This window comes from Coregonus lavaretus (genome assembly GCF_964263955.1).
Source record: "Coregonus lavaretus genome assembly, chromosome: 9".
NCBI classification, from domain to species: domain Eukaryota; kingdom Metazoa; phylum Chordata; class Actinopteri; order Salmoniformes; family Salmonidae; genus Coregonus; species Coregonus lavaretus.
The window spans coordinates 54,791,985-54,817,006 of record NC_139996.1 but is presented as its reverse complement, the minus strand read 5'-3'; the positions used below and the strand labels follow the sequence as shown (position 1 = coordinate 54,817,006).

At 44.0% G+C, this 25,022-nt stretch overlaps 1 protein-coding gene across 1 annotated transcript in view; it reads right to left on the bottom strand.

Moving 5' to 3' along the window:
• Positions 1-1,486: 1,486 nt before the first annotated feature.
• ptdss2 (phosphatidylserine synthase 2) overlaps positions 1,487-25,022 on the bottom strand; it is a 40,816-nt gene continuing 17,280 nt past the window's right edge. The window contains exons 4-13 of the mRNA XM_084169134.1: positions 23,941-24,023; positions 17,388-17,455; positions 16,138-16,272; positions 12,302-12,352; positions 12,040-12,153; positions 11,626-11,744; positions 11,289-11,403; positions 9,117-9,262; positions 8,814-8,999; positions 1,487-3,836 (exon numbers count right to left, since the gene is read on the bottom strand). Of these exons, the coding sequence (XP_084025260.1) occupies positions 3,683-3,836; positions 8,814-8,999; positions 9,117-9,262; positions 11,289-11,403; positions 11,626-11,744; positions 12,040-12,153; positions 12,302-12,352; positions 16,138-16,272; positions 17,388-17,455; positions 23,941-24,023 (1,171 nt within the window). The 3' untranslated portion in view covers positions 1,487-3,682. The remainder of the gene's footprint in view (positions 3,837-8,813; positions 9,000-9,116; positions 9,263-11,288; positions 11,404-11,625; positions 11,745-12,039; positions 12,154-12,301; positions 12,353-16,137; positions 16,273-17,387; positions 17,456-23,940; positions 24,024-25,022) is intronic.

Below are 25,022 nucleotides of genomic sequence, written 5' to 3'. Positions count from 1 at the left end.
TGAGTTGGACCGCGGAGTGAAGGAAAAGCAGCCAATACGTGCTCAGCATATGTGGGAACTCCTTCAAGACTGTTGGAACAGCATTCCTCATGAAGCTGGTTGAGAGAATGCCAAGAGTTTTCAAAGCTGTCATCAAGGCAAAGGGTGGCTACTTTAAAGAATTTAAAATCTAAAACATATTTTGATTTGTTTAACACTTTTTTAGTTACTACATGATTCCATATGTGTTGTTTCATAGTTTTGATGTCTTTATTATTATTCTACAACGTAGAAAATAGTCAAAATAAAGAAAAACCCTTGAATGAGTGGGCGTGTCCTAACATTTGACTGGTACAGTGTGTGTGTGTGTATGTACAGTGCTATGAAAAAGTATTTGCCCCCTTTCTAATTTTCTCTACTTTTGCATATTTGTGATACTGAATGTTATCAGAGCTTCAACTAAAACCAAATATTAGATAAAGGGAACATAAGTGAACAAATAACACAATTACATATTTATTTCATTTATTTCATAAACAAAGTTATGCAACACCCAATTCCCCTGTGTGAAAAAGTAATTGCCCCCTTACACTCAATAACTGGTTCTGCCACCTTTAGCTGCAATGACTCCAACCAAATGCTTCCTATAGTTGTTGAAGCATCCACAAACCATCACCAACACGCTTGACCTTTGGTATGATGTTCTTACTGTGGAATGCAGAGTTTGGTTTTCGCCAGGCATTACTGGAACCATGTCGTCCAAAAAGTTATACGTTTTGAATGATCTGTCCATAGAACGTTCTTCCAAGAGTCTTGATGATCACCCAGGTGCTTTTTGGCAAACTTGAGTCAACCTTTTGGACGAGATGGGTCCCATTATGCCTGGCGAAAACCAAACTCTGCATTCCACAGTAAGAACATCATACCAAAGGTCAAGCATGGTGGTGGTGGTGTGATGGTTTGGGGATGCTTTGCTGCCTCAGGACCTAGACGACTTGCCTTAATAGAAGGAACCATGAATTCTGCTCTGTATCAGAGAATTCTACAGGAGAATGTCAGACCATCCGTCTGTGAGCTGAAGCTGAAGCGCAGCTGGGTCATGCAGCAAGACAACGATCCAAAACACACAATCAAGTCTACATGAAAATTCCTAAAAAGCAACAAATTGGAAGTTTTGGAATGGCCTAGTCAAAGTCCAGACCTAATCCCAATTGAGATGTTGTGGCAGGACTTGAAACGAGCAGTTCATGCTTGAAAACCCACACGTCACTGAGTTAAAGCAGTTCTGCATGGAAGAGTGGGCCAAAATTCCTCCACAGTGACGTGAGAGACTGATCAACAACTACAGGAAGCATTTGGTTGGAGTCATTGCAGCTAAAGGTGGCACACCAGTTATTGAGTGTAAGGGGGCAATTACTTTTTCACACAGGGGAATTGGGTGTTGCATAACTTTGTTTATGAAATAAATGAAATAAATATGTAATTGTTGTGTTATTTGTTCACTTATGTTCCCTTTATCTATTAGGTTTTGGTTGAAGATCTGATAACATTCAGTATTACAAATATGCAAAAGTAGAGAACATTAGAAAGGGGGCAAATACATTTTCATAGCACTGCATATGTATACACATACATACATACATACATACATACATACATACATCATCATTATTTCCAGAAATATTACTGTTAGGAGAGAGGAAAAGCATTACAATTAAAAATGAAACTGTTGAGAAATATATATGTAGACTTTTTACATTTACATTTGAGTCATTTAGCAGTGCAGTTAGTGAGTGCATACATTTTTTATATTTTTTATACTGGTCCCCCGTGGGAATCGAACCCACAACCCTGGTGTTGCAAGGGCCATGCTCTACCAACTGAGCTACACGGGACTTCAATGGCAATGCTACGTTGCACCACAGCCCAGTTTATAACCAGCACATAACATGTTAAATAATTGGCGTTCAATGAGAAGCCCTCTTCTTTTAAGGTTTAGAGCTGCTGGCTTACATTCACAATAGATTATAAATGGCATTAAGCATGTTATAGGTCACATCAGGCAGTTTGGAACTATTTAGCACAAGTCTTCTACTCTCCATCCAGGGACATACATACAGTAATACCTATTGCGACACACAACTAGTTATTTTACATCGGATGGTGCTTGGAACACATGGAATCAAGGTGCCCAAGTTCATGTCCCAGCAGAGTCAACATTGAGCTCTGAGCAGTGCAAAGGCTGCCCATTTTAGTCTTATCTTTTTGATGTGCTTTTTTTCTCTCCCTTATTTATTGGGAGGGTGAACCCCAACACAAGTGGATTAAGTCTGTAGCCAACCATCCATAACGTGGATAACTCTCTACACGCTTCCTTAAAAGAAGTCCCTTCATGTCACCTAGGCTTGATGTTCGCCCATGCTGAACAGTGCGACGAGGGGCAAATCGTTCCGTAGGACTGTAGCGACCACTTCAACTTGAAAGCCAACACTAATTGTTACCTGTCACCTGGCTTTTGGCTATTCTGAGACTTATTTCCCATGAATGGCACCAGTGTGATTAATTAAGAAATGAGAGAGACTAAATAAAAACAGGTGTGTTAGATGTCGTTCAAATTTCACCAATGGCTATGTGTGCCCTCCGTTCTTGAAGCATATTTAGAATTGTACAGATGTTAATTCTGTATTGAAAGCGTTTTTTGGCCGGCTTTGCAATACCTTGCATCCCTCCTCTCCAGCTTGGAGTCCAATTTGGTTATGTTACAGCCATCATTACCACGTTACTAGGATCTAATGATGATATTGCACCTCTACGGCATTGGGACTTTGTAAACTTAATTTCCCTAGCGCAGGTTCTGAGCGGCACAGCCCAAGCGGTTTAGTCAGGGTTTCCCAAACTCGATCCTGGTGCGCCACCTGGGTCCACATTTTGTTTTTTTGCCCTAGCACTACACAGCTGATTCAAATAATCAAAGCTTGATGATTAGTTGGTTATTTTAATCAGCTGTGTAGTGCTAGGGCAAAAACCGAAACGTGCATCCTGGGGCACCCCAGGAACGACTTTGGGAAAGCCTGGTTTAGCAGAGTATGGCTTGAGCAGGGATGAGTTCAAAGCTTTGGCTGTTACTTAGCTTGTAGGTATGGCTGCTGGCCCCTTGGGGGTTCAGTTCCTCTCCCTCTCAATCCTTGCTTCATCCTGATTACATTACATGATTACATGTAAGTTAACATAATTCTGCCATGGTGAAAACAAATCTATGATCTGTCCCAACCCAATACCCTTTGTGATCCCAGTTTAGCGCAATTTTGTTGACCCAATTACATTTCAACACATAACAGAATAATAAATCGCCCCCGTAAAGTTCCCAGCACGATTACACAATAAAAGTAAATGAGGTAAATCCCTGTAGTATGAGATAGCTAGCTGACACCCCAACCCAAAATCCCTGTCCGGTGTTTTGTTCTGTGATTAGTGATAACAGTGAAAAGCCAGCATAGGAAACAACGACTATGACTCTGTTCAGGTAGGCACAAGAACAACATCCCCCTTCCCCCAGACAGACAGACATACATACACACACACCTCCTCACACCTCTACACTTGCAGGTGACCTGCGTGTGTAAGGTGATGGAGCGCTTTTGAGGCTCTTTTCTTTGTCCCTTTCCCCACCCCCTACCAGCGGTGCAACGGCAGGCCCCGCCTCTCAGGACTTCCTGTGTCGGAGTGACTCGGAGATGCCGTTGAGTTTGCTGCGTCCCGACGGGGTTGCCGTGCCACCGTTGCCATGGGGACGGTCGCTGTCCCCTGTAACCTCCTGCTTCCGCCGGCGAGCGTCTTTGTAGCGGAGAGTGATGTCACTGCAGGTAGAGCAGAGGAGGAGAGTCAAGGGGGTTGAGAGAATGCCAAGAGTGTGCAAAGCTGTCATCAAGGCAAATGGTGGCTATTTGAAGAATCTCAAATATAAAATATATTTTGATATGTTTAACACTTTTTTGGTTACTACATAATTCCATATGTGTTATTGCATAGTTTTGATGTCTTCACTATTATTCTACAATGTAAAAAATAGTAAAAATAAAGAAAAACCCTTGAATGAGTGGGTGTGTCCAAACATTTGACTGGTAGTGTACATAGGTTGTGTGTCTGTCAAACACACAGCTTGGGAGGAGGACACCACTTTTCAAGTCTGTTTAAAGATGCTATATCCAGATAACATACGGCTATATTCCTCTGTGTGCTTCAGAACCATGCCTGAAGATAGTTGGTGGGAGGTGCAGGGTGAGGAGCTGTTGATCTGATTGGCTGTCAGAGGACGGCGGGCGGGGTGGAGTCAGCATGCTGACTGACAGGTTGAAGGACAACACAGTAACAATCTCCCTATTCTCATAGCAACAGTTGCCTGTGATGAAACCCTTGGCCACACTTTATAACTGCTAATAATAAAGCTAGGACGGCATCCCTAGCCGCGTCCTCAGAGCTTGCGCAGACCAGCTGGCTGGTGTGTTTACGGACATATTCAATCTCTCTCTATCCCAGTCTGCTGCCCCCACATGCTTCAAAATGGCCACCATTGTTCCTGTACCCAAGAAAGCAAAGGTAACTGCACTAAATGACTATCACCCGTAGCACTCACCTCTGTCATCATGAAGTGCTTTGAGAGACTAGTCAAGAATAATATCACCTCTACCTTACCGGTCACCCTAGACTCACTTCAATTAGCTTACCACCCCAATAGATCCACAGACGATGTAAACGCCATCACACTGCACACTGCCCTATCCCATCTGGACAAGAGGAATACCTATGTAAGAATGCTGTTCATTGACTATAGCTCAGCATTCAACACCATAGTACCCTCCAAGCTCATCATTAAGCTCGAGGCCCTGGGTCTGAACCCCGCCCTGTGCAAATGGGTCCTGGCCTTCCTGACGGGCTGCCCCCGAGGTGGTGAAGGTAGGTAACATCACCTCCACTGATCCTCAACACTGGGGCCCCACAAGGGTGCGTGCTCAGCCCACTCCTGTACTCCCTGTTCACCCATGACTGCGTGGCCAAGCACGCCTCCAACTCAATCATCAAGACGACACAACAGTAGTAGGCTTGATTACCAACAATGACGAGACAGCCTACAGGGAGGAGGTGAGGGCTCTGGGAGTGTGGTGCCATGAAAATAACCTCTCACTCAACATCAACAAAACAAAGGAGATGATCGTGGACTTCAGGAAACAGCAGAGGGTGCACCCCCCTATGCATATCGACGGGACCGCAGTGGAGAAGGTGGAAAGCTTCAAGTTCCTTGGCGTCCACATCACTGACAAACTGAAATGGACCACCCACACAGACAGTGTGGTAAAGAAGGTGCAACAGAGCCTCTTCAACCTCAGGAGGCTGAAGAAATTTGGCTTGACAACGAAAACCCTCACAAACCTTTACAGATGCACAATTGAGCGCATCCTGTTGGACTGTATCACCGCCTGGTACGGCAACTGCACCGCCCACAACCGCAGGGCTCTCCAGAGGGTGGTGTGGTCTGCCGAACGCATTACCGGGGGCAAACTACCTGCCCTCCAGGACACCTACAGCACCCGATGTCACAGGAAGGCCAAAAAGATAATCAAGGACATCAACCATCCGAGCCACTGCCTGTTCACCCCGCTATCATCCAGAAGGCGAAGTCAGTATAGGTGCATCAAAGCTGGGACCGAGAGACTGAAAAACAGCTTCTATCTCAAGGCCATCAGACTGTTAAGTAGCCATCACTAGCACATTAGAGGCTGCTGCCTATAGACAGACTAGAAATCACTGGCCACTTTAAGAAATGGAACACTAGTCACTTTAATCATGTTTACATATCTTGCATTACTCATCTCATATGTATATACTATATTCTACTGTATCTTAGTCCATGCCGCTCAGTCATTGCTTGTTCATATATGAATATATTCTTAATTCCATTCCTTACTTAGATTTGTGTGTATTGGGTATATGTTGTGAAATTGTTAGATATTACTTGTTAGATATTACTGCAGTCGGAGCTAGAAGCACAAGCATTTCGCTACACCCGCAATAACATCTGCTAAACACGTGTATGTGACTAATACATTTGGATTTGATTTGACATCAGCTTTGGAAACCATCCGTGAGTTTCAAGCCATTTTTCGATTTCTTATAGGGTGACATGGCATGTTACAGGAAATAATAATTGACACAGCATCTTACACCACCAGCTCATGCCATGTCACCCTTTATAAACTGTGTTGGTGGCTAAGGAATGAGTCATACAGTGCATTCGGAAAGTATTCAGACCTTCACTTTTTCCACATTTTGTTACGTTAAAGCCTTATTCTAAAATTGATTAAACATGTTTTTTTTAATCTCATCAATCTACACACAATAACCCATAATGACAAAGCAAAAACAGGTTTTTAGAAATTGTTGAAAATGTATTAAAAATAAAAAATGGAAATATGACATTTACATAAAGTATTCAGACCCTTTACTCAGTACTTTGTTGAAGCATCTTTGGCTGCAATTACAGCCTCAAGTCTTCTTGGGTATGACGCTACAAGCTTGGCACACCTGTATTTGGGGAGTTTCTCCCATTCTTCTCTGCAGATCCTCTCAAGCTCTTTCAGGTTGGATGGGGAGCGTCGCTGCACAGCTATTTTCAGGTCGCACCAGAGATGTTTGATCGAGTTCAAGTTTGGGCTCTGGCTGGGCCACTCAAGGACATTCAGAGACTTGTCCTGAAGCCACTCCTGCGTTGTCTTGGCTGTGTGCTTAGGTTCATTGCCCTGTTTGAAGATTAACCTTCACCCCAGTCTGAGGTCCTGAGCAGGTTTTCATCAAGGATATCTCTGTACTTTGCTCCGTTCATCTTTCCCTCGATCCTGACTAGTCTCCCAGTCCCTGCCACTGAAAAACATCCCCACAGCATGCTGCTGCCACCACCATGCTTCACCGTAGGGATGGTGCCAGGTTTCCTCCAGACGTGACGCTTGGCATTCAGGCCAAAGAGTTCAATCTTGGTTTCATAAGACCAGAGAATCTTGTTTCTCATGGTCTGAGAGTCCTTTAGGTGCCTTTTGGCAAACTCCAAGCGGGCTGTCATATGCCTTTTACTGAGGAGTGGCTTCCGTCTGGCCACTCTACCATAAAGGCCCGATTGGTGGATTGCTGCAGAGATGGTTGTCCTTCTGGAAGGTTCTCCCATCTCCACAGAGGAACTCTAGAGCTCTGTCAGAGTGACCATTGGGTTCCTGGTCCCCTCCCTGACCAAGGCCCTTCTCCCCCGATTGCTCAGTTTGGCCGGGCGGCCAGCTCTAGGAAGAGTCTTAGTGGTTCCAAACTTCTTCCATTTAAGAATAATGGAGGCCACTGTGTTCTTGGGGACCTTCAATGCTGCAGAAATGTTTTGGTACCCTTCCCCAGATCTGTGCCTCGACACAATCCTGTCTCAGAGCTCTATGGACAATTCCTTCAACCTCATGGCTTGGTTTTTGCTGTGACATGCACGGTCAACTGTGGGACCTTATATAGACAGATGTGTTCCTTTCCAAATCATGTCCAAATCAATTGAATTTACCACAGGTGGACTCCAATCAAGTTGAAGAAACATCAAGGATGATCAATGGAAACAGGATGCACCTGAGCTCAATTTCGAGTCACATAGCAAAGGGTCTGAAAACGTATGTAAATAAGGTTATTATTTATTTTTTTATAAATTTGCAAAAATGTCTAAACCTGTTTTCGCTTCGTCATTATGGGGTATTGTGTGTAGATTGATGAGGAATTGTTTTTATTTAATCAATTTCAGAATAAGGCTGTAACATAACAAAATGTGGAAAAAGGGAAGTGGTCTGAATACTTTCCGAATACACTGTAGTCATAGCTTCCTAATGTTCCACAACGGCACTTTGAAGTGTGCACTTGACCACTTCCACTTCATTTAAAGTGTTTTCACTGATCAAACCCTCTTCTACTTGAGGAACCATCCGAGAGTGAAAAGACAAAAAGGCCTGAGGGTCAGAAAACAAAACAAAAAAACAGGAAGAGGATAGATGATGTACGACACGGCATAACCCGAAAACAACATGCATCATGGGAAGGATTCATTCTGTGGAGGAAAACATGGATACATTTTGGATCCATAGAAGGTGAGGTGGTGGGTGGAAGGGTGATGATGATGGCACCACGGCAAACCACAGATACATAGGAGAAAAGGCACAGCCTCGCTCCTACACCTACCTTACTGGACATGAACATTGCCGCTGAGAACGAGAAGGGACACGAGGAGGGGTGGAGAACACAGACGAGAAGCTTTAACATGCAGGGCTAATATACCCAGTCACGTCCAGCATGGGGGGGGGGGGGGCGCAACATAAAACAAATTAGCACACTCAGCCCCGGAAAAAACAAATATAAAACAACCATTATACCATATTGGGAGGAGATGCATGGAATAAAAAGTTAACAAAAAATCTACAACAACAAAAAACACACAATAAAGAAATAGATGGAAACGTATTACATTACTAAAATAAGAATGGGCAATTATTGAACATAGGGTTCCATGAATCAACATAAATGTATGTCTTCACGCAAGGCATTTCTTATCAATTGACAATTCATTAATGTTGATGGTAATCGGAATGTTAAGTGTTACCAAAGCATGTCTGCATGCCACAGTTAACAGAAGAGACCAGAATGACTCCAGTTCATGACCCTAACACTGCTAGAGAAAGACCCGTTTTATTCCACATTCTTGTCATTATTGCTATGTTCTACAACAGACGACTCAGAGGAGGAGACTGGCAGACTGGTTGGCAGCTTACCGGATGAAGAAGCGCCACAATGTCCAGGTGAGGATGAGGACGATGCCCAGGAACCAGCACTGGGTGACGAAGAAGGGGATGGGCAGCATGATGGTCCTGGGATCGTATTTGACCACGATGAGGAACTCGGTCACGGTGATGGCCGCCACCAGCCACGCCTGCTGCCCCAGCTTCCTATAGAACTTCCTGAGGGAGGAAGGGGGAGAGAGACGGGGGATTTAATGGCTAGAAAGGGAAAGGGGGATACCTAGTCAGTTGTAATGACACACTGTACACGATACACACAGTGTTACTAATACTCACGGGTCGTCCATGAAGTCGTATATCTCCCTCATGGCCACGCCGCCCACGTTGACGAAGAAGACGAGGCGAAGCAACACCAGGTAGTGCTCCGGGGGCATCCACAGCACAAACTTCAGGTAGAAGGTGTTCAGCTCCGCCAGCAGGAACTAACAGAGGGCGAGAGAGAGTGGAGAGGCAAGCGACAGAGATTAGTGTGAGGGGGTGAGAGAGCGACATAGACAGACAGTCGACAGAGAGAGTACTACACCGGCTCCGACGCTCGTCGGATGTGGCAGGGCTTGCAAACTATTACAGACTACAAAAGGGAAGCACAGCCGCAAGCTGCCCAGTGACACGAGCCTACCAGACGAACTAAATCACTTCTATGCTCGCTTCGAGGCAAGCAACACTGAAGCATGCATGAGAGCATCAGCTGTTCCGGATGACTATGTGATCACGCTCTCCGTAGCCGATGTGAGTAAGATTTTTAAGCAGGTCAACATTCACAAAGCCGCAGGGCCAGGACGTGTACTCCAAGCATGCGCTGACCAACTGGCAAGTGTCTTCAACATGTCCCTGACTGAGTCTGTAATACCAACATGTTTCAAGCAGACCACCATAGTCCCTGTGCCCAACAGCACTAAGATAACCTGCCTAAATGACTACCGACCCGTAGCACTCACATCTGTAGCCATGAAGTGCTTTGAAAGGCTGGTCATGGCTCACATCAACACCATTATCCCAGAAACCCTAGACCCACTAATTTGAATACCGCCCCAACAGATCCACAGATGATGCTATCTCTATTGCACTCCGCACTGCCCTTTCCCACCTGGACAAGAGGAACACCTACGTGAGAATGCTATTCATTGACTACAGCTCAGCATTCAACACCATAGTGCCCTCAAACTCATCACTAAGCTAAGGACCCTGGGACTAAACACCTCCCTCTGCAACTGGATCCTGGACTTCCTGACGGGCCGCCCCTAGGTGGTAAGGGTAGGTAACAACACATCTGCCACGCTGATCCTCAACATGGGGGGCCCCTCAGGGGTGCGTGCTCAGTCCCCTCCTGTACTCCCTGTTCACCCATGACTGCATGGCCAGGCACGACTCCAACAGCATCATTAAGTTTGCCAACGACACAAATGTGGTAGGCCTGATCACCGACAACGATGAGACAGCCTATAGGGAGGAGGTCAGAGACCTGGCCGTGTGGTTCCAGGATAACAACCTCTCCCTTAACGTGATCAAGACAAAGGAGAATATTGTGGACTACAGGGAAAAAAAGAGGACTGAGCACAACCCCATTCTCATCGACCGGGCTGTAGTGGAACAGGTTGAGAGCTTCAAGTTCGTTGGTGTCCACATCACCAACAAACTATCATGGTCCAAACACACCAAGACAGTCGTGAAGAGGGTACGACAAAGCCTATTCCCCCTCAGGAGACTGAAAAGATTTGGCATGGGTCCTCAGATCCTCAAATAGTTATACAGCTGCACCATCGAGAGCATCCTGACTGGTTGCATCAACGCCTGGTATGGCAACTGCTCGGCCTCCGACCGCAAGGCACTACAGAGGGTAGTGCTTACGGCCCAGTACATCACAGCCAAGCTTCCTGCCATCCAGGACCTCTATACCATGACTCCAGTCACCCTAGTCATAGACTGTTCTCTCTGCTACCGCATGGCAAGCGGTACCGGAGCGCCAAGTCTAGGTCCAAAAGGCTTCTTAACAGCTTCAATCCCCAAGCCATAAGACTCCTGAACAGCTAATCATGGCTACCCAGACTTTTGCATTGTCCCCCCCACCCCACCCCATCTTTTACGCTGCTGCTACTCTGTTTATTATCTATGCATAGTCACTTTAACTCTACCCACATGTACATATTACCTCTATTACCTCTACTAACCGGTGCCCCCGCACATTGACTCTGTACCGGTACCCCCTGTATATAGCCTCCCTACTGTTATATTATTTTACTGCTGCTCTTTAATTATTTTTAACTTAACACTTTTTTTTTCTTAAAACTGCATTGTTGGTTAAGGGCTTGTAAGTAAGCATTTCACTGTATGGTTTACACCTGTTGTATTCTGCACGTGGCAAATAACATTTGATTTGATTTAAGTGAGAGCGAGAGAGAGGTGAGAGAAATTAGAGAGCGCAACAGTGAGAGAGAGATTGAGTCTCACCATGAAGATGATGCCCAGGACAGCCAGCCACCTGCGTAGGTTGGAGGCAGGCTTCCACTCAAACTTGACCCAGCTGTAGGGTGTGAACTGGAAGGCCATGCGCTTGATCTTCCCCCTGATTAACAAACACACACATATCATACACCATCCATCCCTAATAAGAAATGAGAACCTTCTATAAGAAACTACTACTACAAACTCTTTGATAGGAGAATATTAGGGATGGAGGGTGTAAACAACGGCCATATCTATAACTCTTATGACGTTGGGACTTGGAACTTCTTTGTGCACAAGCGTAACCAAGCGTAACCAAGGTTCCAGGAGGTGGGCAGCGTACTTGTATGTGGGGATGTTCCACAGTCCCTGCCACTGGTAGGGCTTCATAGACAGCCAGCCTAAGGTCTTCATCCCAGCGTAGATCCCCAGGCCATTACACACCAGCACATCCATTATCCACTGAAAAGACACAGACATGACATTTAGGATTCACAGAGAGAGACATGGCATTCAGCATTCACTGAGGACAAAATCCTAACTCAAGCTTTCTGCACATAACATTCAACATCTACTGACAAACACTTGAAATTCAATAAAGTCAGTTGCTTTTGAATTGCCTCCCAGTATCAAAACAGACTAAACATCCAGTATCCAAATTGTAAATCAATAGTGAAATCAACTGAAATCAACAGTGGACAAAAATATCCTTGTCAGTTACAATTGTGTGTTATGAAGAAGAAGAAGAGGTACATACATGGTCCCACCAGCACTCAGAGAAGTTGGGGAGCTGGTGCTCCAGGCTGTACTCCAGGAACTCGAACATCACACTGATGATCATACACATCCACCAGTCTCTGATCACAAGTGTCTGACAGATGAAGAGGGAGACGGAGATGTGAATTCGGTTGTTGTGGATGTATGATGATGTCACATTGCTAACTCTACCTTTAATCCAGTACTAATATTAATCAAGTATTAAATATAGGCCTAAAATACAGTACACTACTCAGACCCACCTTAATATACCAGCCAAGAAAGTGAGCGGGGACAAAGCCATCCATCTTGTCCTGCAAAAACAGCATTCTTGTAATAATTCTTAACCTTACCACTCATTGACCATTTGATATTGTATGAGACTACCTTGGACAAGGACTATATGACACACTCATGAAGAGTGCATTCCATAGATGTTTCATTAATGACAACACCTACAACATTGTGTAACACAGGTCAACTAATGTTGAATACTTATCGTTACTAGTGAGATTCCAGTAACCAATCATATTATATTATGATATGTTCAGAAGCTGCATGACGAGCAGTTTATGTTGAGCCAATCAAAACAAAATATTATATCTTAGTCCCTCTCCTAACCACACATTCTACACCAGTGGACGCCAACATGTTAAAAATGAGCTAGAACGGAACGTGAAGAGATACCGCCATTCTATCGAAGAAAAAATAAGTTTCAAATCGTTGTGAGAAGTTGTATAATACTGAACTAAAAAAAAAAAAAAACGGATAATAGCTCACTTATCTATCCGAACGTGCTGTGAAGGGGTTGAGGGAAAGATTGACGGCAGGATTTGGTGAGTTTTCAAAAGGAGAACGAGACGCTAGCGATTAGGCTAGCTAAGCTATTGCTAGCATTTTGTGCGTGTTCATACTGAACCAAGCATACGCACAAGCCGTTAACATTTAGGCTAGCTCAGCTATCGATCAATTGAAATAGCAAACGTTAGTGATCATGCTAATCATGCATGGCGAACTATTTTAGTTTTCATACTTTTATAAAATGTGATTAGCTATTATCATAATATATTTTGGTACACAGTTATGTTTTAGATTACTTTATAAGAAATGGTGTAAGCACTAGTAATTTCCATTTGCCCAGGCTAGTCTATTGTTCAGTCCACGTGAGCCTGGTGCTGTAGTTAAAGTGTAAAGCATTTTGACTAAGTTTTATTTTCTTATTCCTGTAAGAGATTAAAGCTAAGAGCTATATTAATGTTTATATGAAAGGTACTCATGGTATACAGTGGGGAGAACAAGTATTTGATACACTGCCGATTTTGCAGGTTTTCCTACTTACAAAGCATGTAGAGGTCTGTCATTTTTATCATAGGTACACTTCAACTGTGAGAGACGGAATCTAAAACAAAAACCCAGAAAATCACATTGTATAATTTTTAAGTAATTAATTTGCATTTTATTGCATGACATAAGTATTTGATCACCTACCAACCAGTAAGAATTCCGTCTCTCACAGACCTGTTAGTTTTTCTTTAAGAAGCCCTCCTGTTCTCCACTCATTACCTGTATTGACTGCACCTGTTTGACCTCGTTACCTGTATAAAAGACACCTGTCCACACACTCAATCAAACAGACTCCAACCTCTCCACAATGGCCAAGACCAGAGAGCTGTGTAAGGACATCAGGTATAAAATTGTAGACCTGCACAAGGCTGGGATGGGCTATGGACAATAGGCAAGCAGCTTGGTGAGAAGGCAACAACTGTTGGCGCAATTATTAGAAAATGGAAGAAGTTCAAGATGACGGTCAATCACCCTCGGTCTGGGGCTCCATGCAAGATCTCACCTCGTGGGGCATCAATGATCATGAGGAAGGTGAGGGATCAGCCCAGAACTACACAGCAGGACCTGGTCAATGACCTGAAGAGAGCTGGGACCACAGTCTCAAAGAAAACCATTAGTAACATACTACGCCGTCATGGATTAAAATCCTGCAGCGCACGCAAGGTCCCCCTGCTCAAGCCAGTGCATGTCCAGGCCCGTCTGAAGTTTGCCAATGACCATCTGGATGATCCAGAGGAGGAATGGGAGAAGGTCATGTGGTCTGATGAGCCAAAAATAGAGCTTTTTGGTCTAAACTCTACTCGCCGTGTTTGGAGGAAGAAGAAGGATGAGTACAACCCCAAGAACACCATCCCAACCGTGAAGCATGGAGGTGGAAACATCATTCTTTGGGGATGCTTTTCTGCAAAGGGGACAGGACGACTGCACCGTATTGAGGGGAGGATGGATGGGGCCATGTATCGCGAGATCTTGGCCAACAACCTCCTTCCCTCAGTGAGAGCATTGAAGATGGGTCGTGGCTGGGTCTTCCAGCATGACAACGACCCGAAACACATAGCCAGGGCAACTAAGGAGTGGCTCCGTAAGACGCATCTCAAGGTCCTGGAGTGGCCTAGCCAGTATCCAGACCTGAACCCAATAGAACATCTTTGGAGGGAGCTGAAAGTCCGTATTGCCCAGCGACAGCCCCGAAACCTGAAGGATCTGGAGAAGGTCTGTATGGAGGAGTGGGCCAAAATCCCTGCTGCAGTGTGTGCAAACCTGGTCAAGACCTACAGGAAATGTATGATCTCTGTAATTGCAAACAAAGGTTTCTGTACCAAATATTAAGTTCTGCTTTTCTGATGTATCAAATACTTATGTCATGCAATAAAATGCAAATTAATTACTTAAAAATCATACAATGTGATTTTCTGAATTTTTGTTTTAGATTCCGTCTCTCACAGTTGCAGTGTACCTATGATAAAAATTACAGACCTCTACATGCTTTGTAAGTAGGAAAACCTGCAAAATCGGCAGTGTATCAAATACTTGTTCTCCCCACTGTATATATATTCTGTGATCCTGTTTGTATAACAGGTCAGGTTTAAGTATGGATTCAGATCCACCAAGGATAGCGAGCTGCCCGAACCCAGGACATCCGTAAGAAGATTTGCATGCAAATATTTATTTTTCCTTTTTCTTGGAGGATACTGAATTTGCACTGCCATACCACAGTGTGGTAGGAGTCTTTGTTGCAAGACATCATAGCACCATACATTGCAGTTGAACTGTCATAAGCACATACCACATTTAAACACATTACAGTGTTTATTGATATGCATAGTCACTCACATTTGATTCCATCTCATAGTGGTTTATAAGTCAGTATTTGTGAATTGGGTTGTGTTTTTCTGTAGACTCATGTTTATTGTATTTGTATTGAACTTTGAAAGCTGAGATACCCTCAGATTAAAATAGAGTTGGGTGCACCATAGTAAACTATAGGCGGGATATATGGCCGATATCTAAGTCTATTGTACTGTTGATGTATTGAATTAATATTGAGCTCATTGTACACATTTCACATATCAATATTTACTCAAGGTGATTCTTTTTTTGTAATAATTTTTCGGCATTCTTTTCCTAAATTATTCAGTTGTGCGGTTTTCAATTCTCCCTACTACTCCAGTAGCAAACCTAACTGGTCCAATAGAGTTTAAGCTTAAACATACAGTAGCCCATAGTGTTAAGCAATTGTTACAATTGCATTTCAGCATTTATGGTGGAATCTACAACCAACAGCGACCTACAGTCAACAGTGACCTTTGGGACAGCCCTTTTACAACCATGTTAACAGAGAACTGAGAACCTTGTTTGACGAGGACAACAGTGGTTTGAAATATATGTGGAAATTACAGTGATTAATTAGTGTAATTTATGGTTACAAAATTAACAAGCCCACAGAACGCCAGCATTTTGGAGTGTACAGTCCACTAGAGCAGTCTGTTGGAGCCCTGAGTGAAGTACTTTAAAACTCCGTCTCGGTCTAAGCATCCAATCTGCTCTAGACACATCAGTCAAGAGCCTCGCAGACGGCCAGAGAAAGACAGAGAGAAAGAGCGAGAGACACCGAGAGAGTGCCCGAGAAAGCGAGAGAGAGAACGCGAGAGACAAAGCGAGAGAGAAGTCTTTAGTGTCACAGCTCCTGCAGGTGCCACCATTGCGGTGGTCTCCTGATGCTACAGGTTAATGTGTGCGCGCATGCGTGTCTTACCCAGATGTTATGCCAGGGGTCGGTGGTGTTCCCCGGGTCGTATATGAGGCAGTTGCCGCCATAGTCCCTCTCCGGCAAGGCTACCCCCAGTTTGGGGTCAATGTACTTCATAAACTGTCTGCCGTCATGGACCGTCTAATGAATGAGGGCAAATTAAACATACACAAATAGATACTACTTAGTGCTTTGTCTATATGTACTTGTCTGTATGTATGCTGAACAAAAATATAAAAGCAACATGTTGGTCCCATATATCATGAGCTGAAATAAAAGATCCCAGACATTTTCCATTCACACAAAATGCTCAAATTTTGTGCACAAATTTGTTTACATCCCTGTTAGTGAGCACTTCTCCTTTGCCAAGATAATCCATCCACCAGACAGGTGTGGCATATCAAGAAGCTGATTAAACTAGCATGATCATTACACAGGTGCACCTTGTGCTGGGGACAAAAGGCAACTCTAAAATGTGCAGTTTTGTCACACAACACAATGCCACAGATGTCTCAAGTTTTGAGGGAGCGTGCAATTTGCATGCTGCCTGCAGAAATGTCCACCAGAGCTGTTGCCAGAAAATTGATTGTCCATTTCTCTGCCATAAGCCGCCTCCAATGTCGTTTCAGAGAATTTGGCAGTACGTCCAACCGGCCTCACAACCGCAGACCACGTGTAACCACGCCAGCCCAGCTTCTTCACCTGCGGGATCGTCTGAGACCAGTCATTCTGATTGGATGGGCCTGGCTCCCCAGTGGATGGGCCTGGCTCACAAGTGGGTGGGTCTATGCCCTCCCGGTCTATGCCCTCCCAGGCCCACCCATGGCTGCAGCCCTGCCCAGTCATGTGAAATCCATAGATTAGGGCCTAATTTATTTATTACAATTGACTGATTTCCTTATATGAACTTTAACTCAGTAAAATCGTTGAAATTGCTGCATGTTGCGTTTATATTTTAGTTCAGTATACTTTGAACATAACTTCTCTATGTACATTGAGAAGTTAACTAGTTTCTCAAAGACGTGTTTTGTTTCATTCCCTTCAGATCCATTCTGCATCTAATCATGTCGTTGATCCTTTTCCTTTTGATTGTCCATCTTTCCTAAATAGATCTAGTTGTCAGTGCTCCCAGAGAGAACTTGGCTCTGTATTTCAAAGCTGATTGGAGTGATTCTTCATTCGAACGACAGATCTATTGCAGCTATAATAGCACAAACAATTCAGTGCTCTAGTGTGTGTTGGTGCAATCGACCCACCTGGAACAGCACAAATATAAGGAATAACTCGTAGACAACAGAGACACATAGCCAGAAGCGCCAGTATGCTGGAGAGAAAAAGAGAGAACACAAAGATGATCATTTTAGCATAATCTACAGTTGCTAAGCATTCCTGGAACTTCACACACAGTGCTTTCCTTGTTAATTCTTTAGAGTCTAAGACGTTGGGGGAGGGCTAAGCTAACATATAGAATTGTTTTAAGATGGTCATACTATCGATTATTTAGCTCTTTGATTTGGAATTTTAGGACCCCCCGTTTTGATAAAATATAGATTTTGGCCTTTACTACTAAAGCCATAGAAACACATTCATAAATGGCAAAAAGGACAGTCCAAAAATGTATTATAAGAAACCAGGTTTTTAAGTGTCTGTCCTAAATCTAGGAGAAGTATATACATATGTTTTTTACACAAAACTGCCTTCATACTGCCATTTGTTTTTTTAAACCGGTTACCTTCAGATGAATCCCGTGACACTTGTGGGGGTCATAGAGCAAAACGGAGGACACCATTGTGTTCGTGAGAGTCTCCCCATACAGCATAATAGTTTTGTAGGTCAAACTGTTCGGACGCTACAGACATTTGTGAGAAGACCGATTTTCGGGATGTCTCATGGTCTGACAAACACCGCCACCTTTCACCACAGATGCAGAAGTGCGACACTGGCAGATGTGGTGGATTGAGACTCATCCAATGCAAAAAAACATATCTTCAGTTTAAAACTGACAGATTTTTATGGGGATTTTTTTGTTATGTAACTTAGATTGACGCACTGGTGAGTCATTCGACTCTATAGTAAATAACCACAAAACTCAGTCACTAATAAGGACCGCAAGGCAACATTACTGCACAGCATGCATTGTCTGTTTTGAAGCATGACAAGTGTCGTCGTGTTTGCATAGCTTAAATAGCTAACAAAATGGCTAAACGGACTATCTGTATTGACCACACACACACACTTCATTTGCTCACACAACACGCACACACATGCATACTGACTCTACACACACACACACACTCACATACAATCATCATATATGCTGCTGCTACTCTGTTTATCATATATCCTGATGCCTAGTCACCTTACCGTATACATATCTAACTTACCACTCCAGTAGCCCTGCACATTGGAAATATGTTATTGGCATCGACTCTGGAACTGAACCTGTATATAGCTTACTTACTTTCTCGTGTTCTTCTCATTTAGATTTATTGTGGATTTTTGTTCGACTTTACTTTATTTTATAGTACTACTGATATTGATAACTGCATTTTTGGGAAACAGCTTGCAAGAAAGGCATTTAACTGCACGTGTGCACAACAAAACTGGAAACTTGATAGCTCGCATTATCAAAATGCCTCCTGTTCCCCAAAAGGCTTGCAGTCAAGCATCTGCTCTCCTCTCCCTCACTAGGAATCCTACTATGGTTGTGACTGAGTCATTTCATGGCCCTAAGGAACCTGGCACCAACAGTGCATTCACATGGGCTTTATGCACACTTCCCTGATAAAAGGAAGTCGTCTGTCTCCTATGAAACTGCTGCTTTAAATTTTCCTTGCCGATCTGGAGGCAAGACCTAGCTCGGCCTGCAAACTATTTGATCTCACCTACTCTGCTCAGGACTATCTGAAGAGGCAAGATAGTGTTGTAGAATTTGGATAAGAGTCATCTGGTTAAAATGACCCATTCTGAGAATCTAAGAGGTTCTGATAAACATCCACAAAATTCCAACTGTTGATTGAAAATAAAGCTTATCTGAAGGCTCCTTGACTACAGTATGAACGGATCAGTCTATGTTAAAGGATGGGAAATGTGCTGTGCAAACAAACAGAGGTACTGCTGATCGCTATCTAAAATGCTAAACTGTAGCTAAATCCATCATACACGGTGATCATACACAGAAAAAGGGGTTGAGAAACGGGCTCTGACTGGTCCCATTGATGTGAACTCCTAGCACTGTAGACATTCCACTGGCAGTGCAGTGAGAGCTCAGATTAAGGCATTACATTGGTGCTTTGAAGTACTCTGCTTCCAGTAATGGATAAGGGATTCAAACTCTAATACAGGGCCTACAGAAAGTATTCACACAACATGATTTGTCCAATTTTCTGTTGGGTTACAGATTTTTTTGACAATACCCCATAAATGTCAAAGTGGAATTATGTTTTTGTTTTATTCTTACAAAAAAAAATTTAAAATTAAAGCTGAAATGTTCAGTCAATAAGTATAAAACCCTTTGTTATGGCAAGCCTCATTGCGTTTAGGAGTAAAAATGTGTTTAACAAGTCACATAATACAGTGAGGGAAAAACGTATTAGATCCCCTGCTGATTTTGTACGTTTGCCCACTGACAAAGAAATGATCAATCTATAATTTTAATGGTAGGTTTATTTGAATAGTGAGAGACAGAATAAAAACAAAAAAATCCAGAAAAACGCATGTCAAAAATGTTATAAATTGATTTGAATTTTAATGAGGGAAATAAGTATTTGACCCCCTCTCAATCAGAAAGATTTCTGGCTCCCAGGTGTCTTTTATACAGGTAACGAGCAGAGATTAGGAGCACACTCTTAAAGGGAGTGCTCCTAATCTCAGTTTGTTACCTGTATAAAAGACACCTGTCCACAGAAGCAATCAATCAGATTCCAAACTCTCCACCATGACCAAGACCAAAGAGCTCTCCAAGGATGTCAGGGACAAGATTGTAGACCTACACAAGGCTGGAATGGGCTACAAGACCATCGCCAAGCAGTTTGGTGAGAAGGTGACAACAGTTGGTGCGATTATTCGCAAATGGAAGAAACACAAAATAACTGTCAATCTCCCTTGGCCTGGGGCTCCATGCAATATCTCACCTCGTGGAGTTGCAATGATCATGAGAACGGTGAGGAATCAGCCCAGAACTACACGGGAGGATCTTGTCAATGATCTCAAGGCAGCTCGGACCATAGTCACCAAGAAAACAATTGGTAACACACTTTGCCGTGAAGGTCTGAAATCCTGCAGCGCCCGCAAGATCCCCCTGCTCAAGAAAGCACATATACATGCCCGTCTGAAGTTTGCCAATGAACATCTGAATGATTCAGAGGAGAACTGGGTGAAGGTTTTGTGGTCAGATGAGACCAAAATGGAGCTCTTTGGCATCAACTCAACTCACCGTGTTTGGAGGAGGAGGAATGCTGCCTATGACCCCAAGAACACCATCCCCACCGTCAAACATGGAGGTGGAAACATTACGCTTTGGGGGTGTTTCTGCTAAGGGGACAGGACAACTTAACCGCATCAAAGGGACGATGGACGGGGCCATGTATCGTCAAATCTTGGGTGAGAACCTCCTTCCCTCAGCCAGGGCATTGAAAATGGGTCGTGGATGGGTATTCCAACATGACAATGACCCAAAACACACGGCCAAGGCAACAAAGGAGTGGCTCAAGAAGAAGCACATTAAGGTGCCGCAGTCGAGCAGTGAATTTCAAACATACAGTGCATTTGGAAAGGATCAGACCACTTAACTTTCTCCACATTTTGTGACGTTACAGCCTTACTCTAATGGATTAAATTATTGTTTTTTTTCAATCTACACACAATACCCCATAATGACAAAGCAAAAACAGGTTTTTACACAATTTTACTAAACAAAAAACTGAAATATCACATTTACATAAGTATTCAGAACCTTTACTCAGTACTTTGTTGAAGCACCTTTGGCAGCGATTACAGCCTGAAGTCTTCTTGGGTATGACGCTACAAGCCTGGCACACCTGTATTTGGAGAGTTCAATCTTGTTTCTCATGGTCTGAGAATCGTTTCAGGTGCATTTTGCCAACTCCAAGCGGGCTGTCATGTGCCTTTTACTGAAGAGTGGCTTCTGTCTGGCCACTCTACCAAGCGTCAAGTCTGGAGGAAACCTGGCACCATCCCTACGGTGAAGCACGGCGGTGGCAGCATCATGCTGTGGGGATGTTTTTCAGCAGCAGGGACTGGGAGACTAGTCAGGATCGAGGGAAAGATGAACAGAGCAAAGTACAGAGAGATCCTTGACGAAAACTTGCTCCAGAGCGCTCAGGACCTAAGACTGGGGCGAAGGTTCACCTTCCAACAGGACAATGACCCTTAGCACACAGCCAATACAACGCAGGGGTGGCTGCGGGACAAGTCTCTGAATGTCCTTGAGTGGCCCAGCCAGAGCCTGGACTTGAACCGTATCTAACATCTCTGGAGAGACCTGAAAATAGCTGTGCAGCGACGTGCCCCATCCAACCTGACAGAGCTTCAGAGGATCTGCAAAGAAGAATGGGAGTAACTCCCCAAATACAGGTGTGCAAAGCTTGTAGCTTCATACCCAAGAAGACTCGAGGCTGTAATCGCTGCCAAATGTGCTTCAACAAAGTACTGAGTAAAGGGTCTGAATACATACAGTACCTGTCAAAGGTTTGGACACACCTACTCATTCAAGGGTTTTTCTTTATTTGTACTATTTTCTACATTGTAGAATAATAGCGAATACATAAAAACTATAAATTAACACATATGGAATCATGTAGTAACCATAAAGTGTTAAAAAAATGAAATTATATTTTAAATTATTGAAAGTAGCCACCCTTTGCCTTGATGACAGCTTTGCACACTCTTGGCATTCTATCAACCAGCTTCATGAGGAATGCTTTTCCAACAGTCTTGAAGGAGTTCCCACATATGCTGAGCACCCCCACACCATCACACCACCTCCTCCATGCTTCACGGTGGGAACCACACATGCGGAGATCCATTCACATACTCTGCGTCTCATCAAGACACGGAGGTTGGAACCAAAAATCTCAAATTTGGACTCATCAGACCACAGGACAGATTTCCACCGGTCTAAATGTCCATTGCTCGTGTTTCTTGGCCCAAGCAAGTCTCTTCTTCTAATTGGTGTCCTTTAGGAGTGGTTTCTTTGCAGCAATTCGACCATGAAGGCCTGATTCACACAGTCTCCTCTGAACAGTTGATGTTGAGCTGTGTCTGTTACTTGAACTCTGTGAAGCATTTATTTTGGGCAGCAATCTGAGGTGCAGTTAATTGCTGATTTCTGAGGCTGGTAACTCTAATGAACTTATCCTCTGCAGCAGAGGTCACTCCTGTGGCAGTCCTCATGAGAACCAGTTTCATCATAGCGCTTGATGGTTTTTGCGACTGCACTTGAAGAAACTTAACATTTCTAAAAACCTGTTTTTGCTTTGTCTTTATGGGGTATTGTGTGTAGATTGATGAGGGGAAAAAAAACAATTTAATCAATTTTAGAATAAGGCCGTAAGGTAACAAAATGTGGAGATAGTCAAGGGGTCTGAATACTTTCCGAATGCACTGTATATACACAAAAGTATGTGAACACCCCTTCAAATTAGTGGATTTGGCTATATCAGCCACACCCATTGCGGACAGGTGTATAAAATCGAGCACACAGCCATGCAATCTCCATAGACAAACATTGGCCTTACTGAAGAGCCCATTGACTTTTAACGTGGCACCGTCAAGCTTGCCACCTTTCCAACAAGTCAATTTGTAAAATGTCTGCCCTGCTAGAGCTGCCCCGGTCAACTGTAAGTGCTGTTATTGTGAAGTGGAAACGTCTAGGAGCAACAACAGCTCAGCCGCGAAGTGGTAAGTTACACAAGCTCACAGAACGGGACCACCGAGTCCCGAAGCACGTAAAAATAGTCTGTCCTCGGTTGCAACACTCACTACCAAGTTCCAAACTGCCTCTGGAAGCAACGTCAGCACAATAACTGTTTGTCGGGAGCTTAATGAAATGGGTTTCCATAGCCGAGCAGCCACACACAAGCCTAACATCACCATGCGCAATGCCAAGTGTTGGCTGGAGTGGTGTAAAGCTCTGGAGCAGTGGAAATGCGTTCTCTGGAGTGACGAATCACGCTTCACCATCTGGCAGTCCGATGGACTAATCTGGGTTTGGCGGATGTAATGTTATCTGACGCAGTGTATGTAATCTGTCTGTATTTCACACACAGTCGGGATAGTCTTCATGGCCCACTCCATTGCGGTGCCTCCAAACATCTATATTGATCTAAAAGCAGACATGCATTCTGTCTCTCCCCACTAAAGACATTTCCAAAGGAAGAAGAACAGACAGGGGATCAATACTCCATTACAGAGTTTGACTTAACGTCTGTGCTTTCCCCGGCAGTTGACAACTTTTTATATGTTTGACATGTACACAGTGCTGCTGCAACACCCCCTTTAAAAGCAGTGATTCACCGCAGGCCGTACCTTGGGAAGAATTCTTATAGGGATGCCGCTTTTCGGTTTCGCAAATGTATTATCTCCCTCTTTTCTTCTTTCAAGGTGTAAGAGCGACTGCAAATTGACTCACTAACTTTTAGCACTGGCAGTGTCTCTTCTTTGGACAGGATGTAGTTATGCTGTGAGTGAGTCCCATTTAATGTGTCAGGCTTGTGTTAACTGAAGTACAAGAGCACAAAGAAGCTGAAATGTGAAGAGTATTTGCACTGCGGGTGGAGGTTGTGTTACCTGGATGTGGTCTGGTGAATGGGCCATCTTTGGCTTGTGTCACTCCAAAGCAGAGGAACACTAGGATGCTGGCCACAATCCCTCTGGTAGAAAACATAAGCAGACTTAAGTAATTAGAACAACTAATGATAAACTCACATAGAGATCAGTCCTCTTTACAGGATGACTAAAATATACATTTATAACATTATGACATCTATATACACTGCTCAAAAAAATAAAGGGAACACTTAAACAACATCCTAGATCTGAATGAATGAAATAATCTTATGAAATACTTTTTTCTTTACATACTTGAATGTGCTGACAACAAAATCACACAAAGATTTTCAATGGAAATCAAATGTATCAACCCATGGAGGTCTGGATTTGGAGTCACCCTCAAAATTAAAGTGGAAAACCACACTACAGGCTGATCCAACTTTTATGTAATGTCCTTAAAACAAGTCAAAATGAGGCTCAGTAGTGTGTGTGGCCTCCACGTGCCTGTATGACCTCCCTACAATGCTTGGGCATGCTCCTGATGAAGTGGCGGATGGTCTCCTGAGGGATCTCCTCCCAGACCTGGACTAAAGCATCCGCCAACTCCTGGACAGTCTGCTGCAACGTGGCGTTGGTGGATGGAGCGAGACATGATGTCCCAGATGTGCTCAATTGGATTCAGGTCTGGGGAACGGGCGGGCCAGTCCATAGCATCAATGCCTTCCTCTTGCAGGAACTGCTGACACACTCTAGCCACATGAGGTCTAGCATTGTCTTGCATTAGGAGGAACCCAGGGCCAACCGCACCAGCATATGGTCTCACAAGGGGTCTGAGAATCTCATCTCGGTATCTAATGGCAGTCAGGCTACCTCTGGCGAGCACATGGAGGGCTGTGCGGCCCCCCAAAGAAATGCCACCCCACACCATGACTGACCCACCGCCAAACCGGTCATGCTGGAGGATGTTGCAGGCAGCAGAACGTTCCCCACGGCGTCTCCAGACTCTGTCACGTCTGTCACATGTGCTCAGTGTGAACCTGCTTTCATCTGTGAAGAGCACAGGGCGCCAGTGGCGAATTTGCCAATCTTGGTGTTCTCTG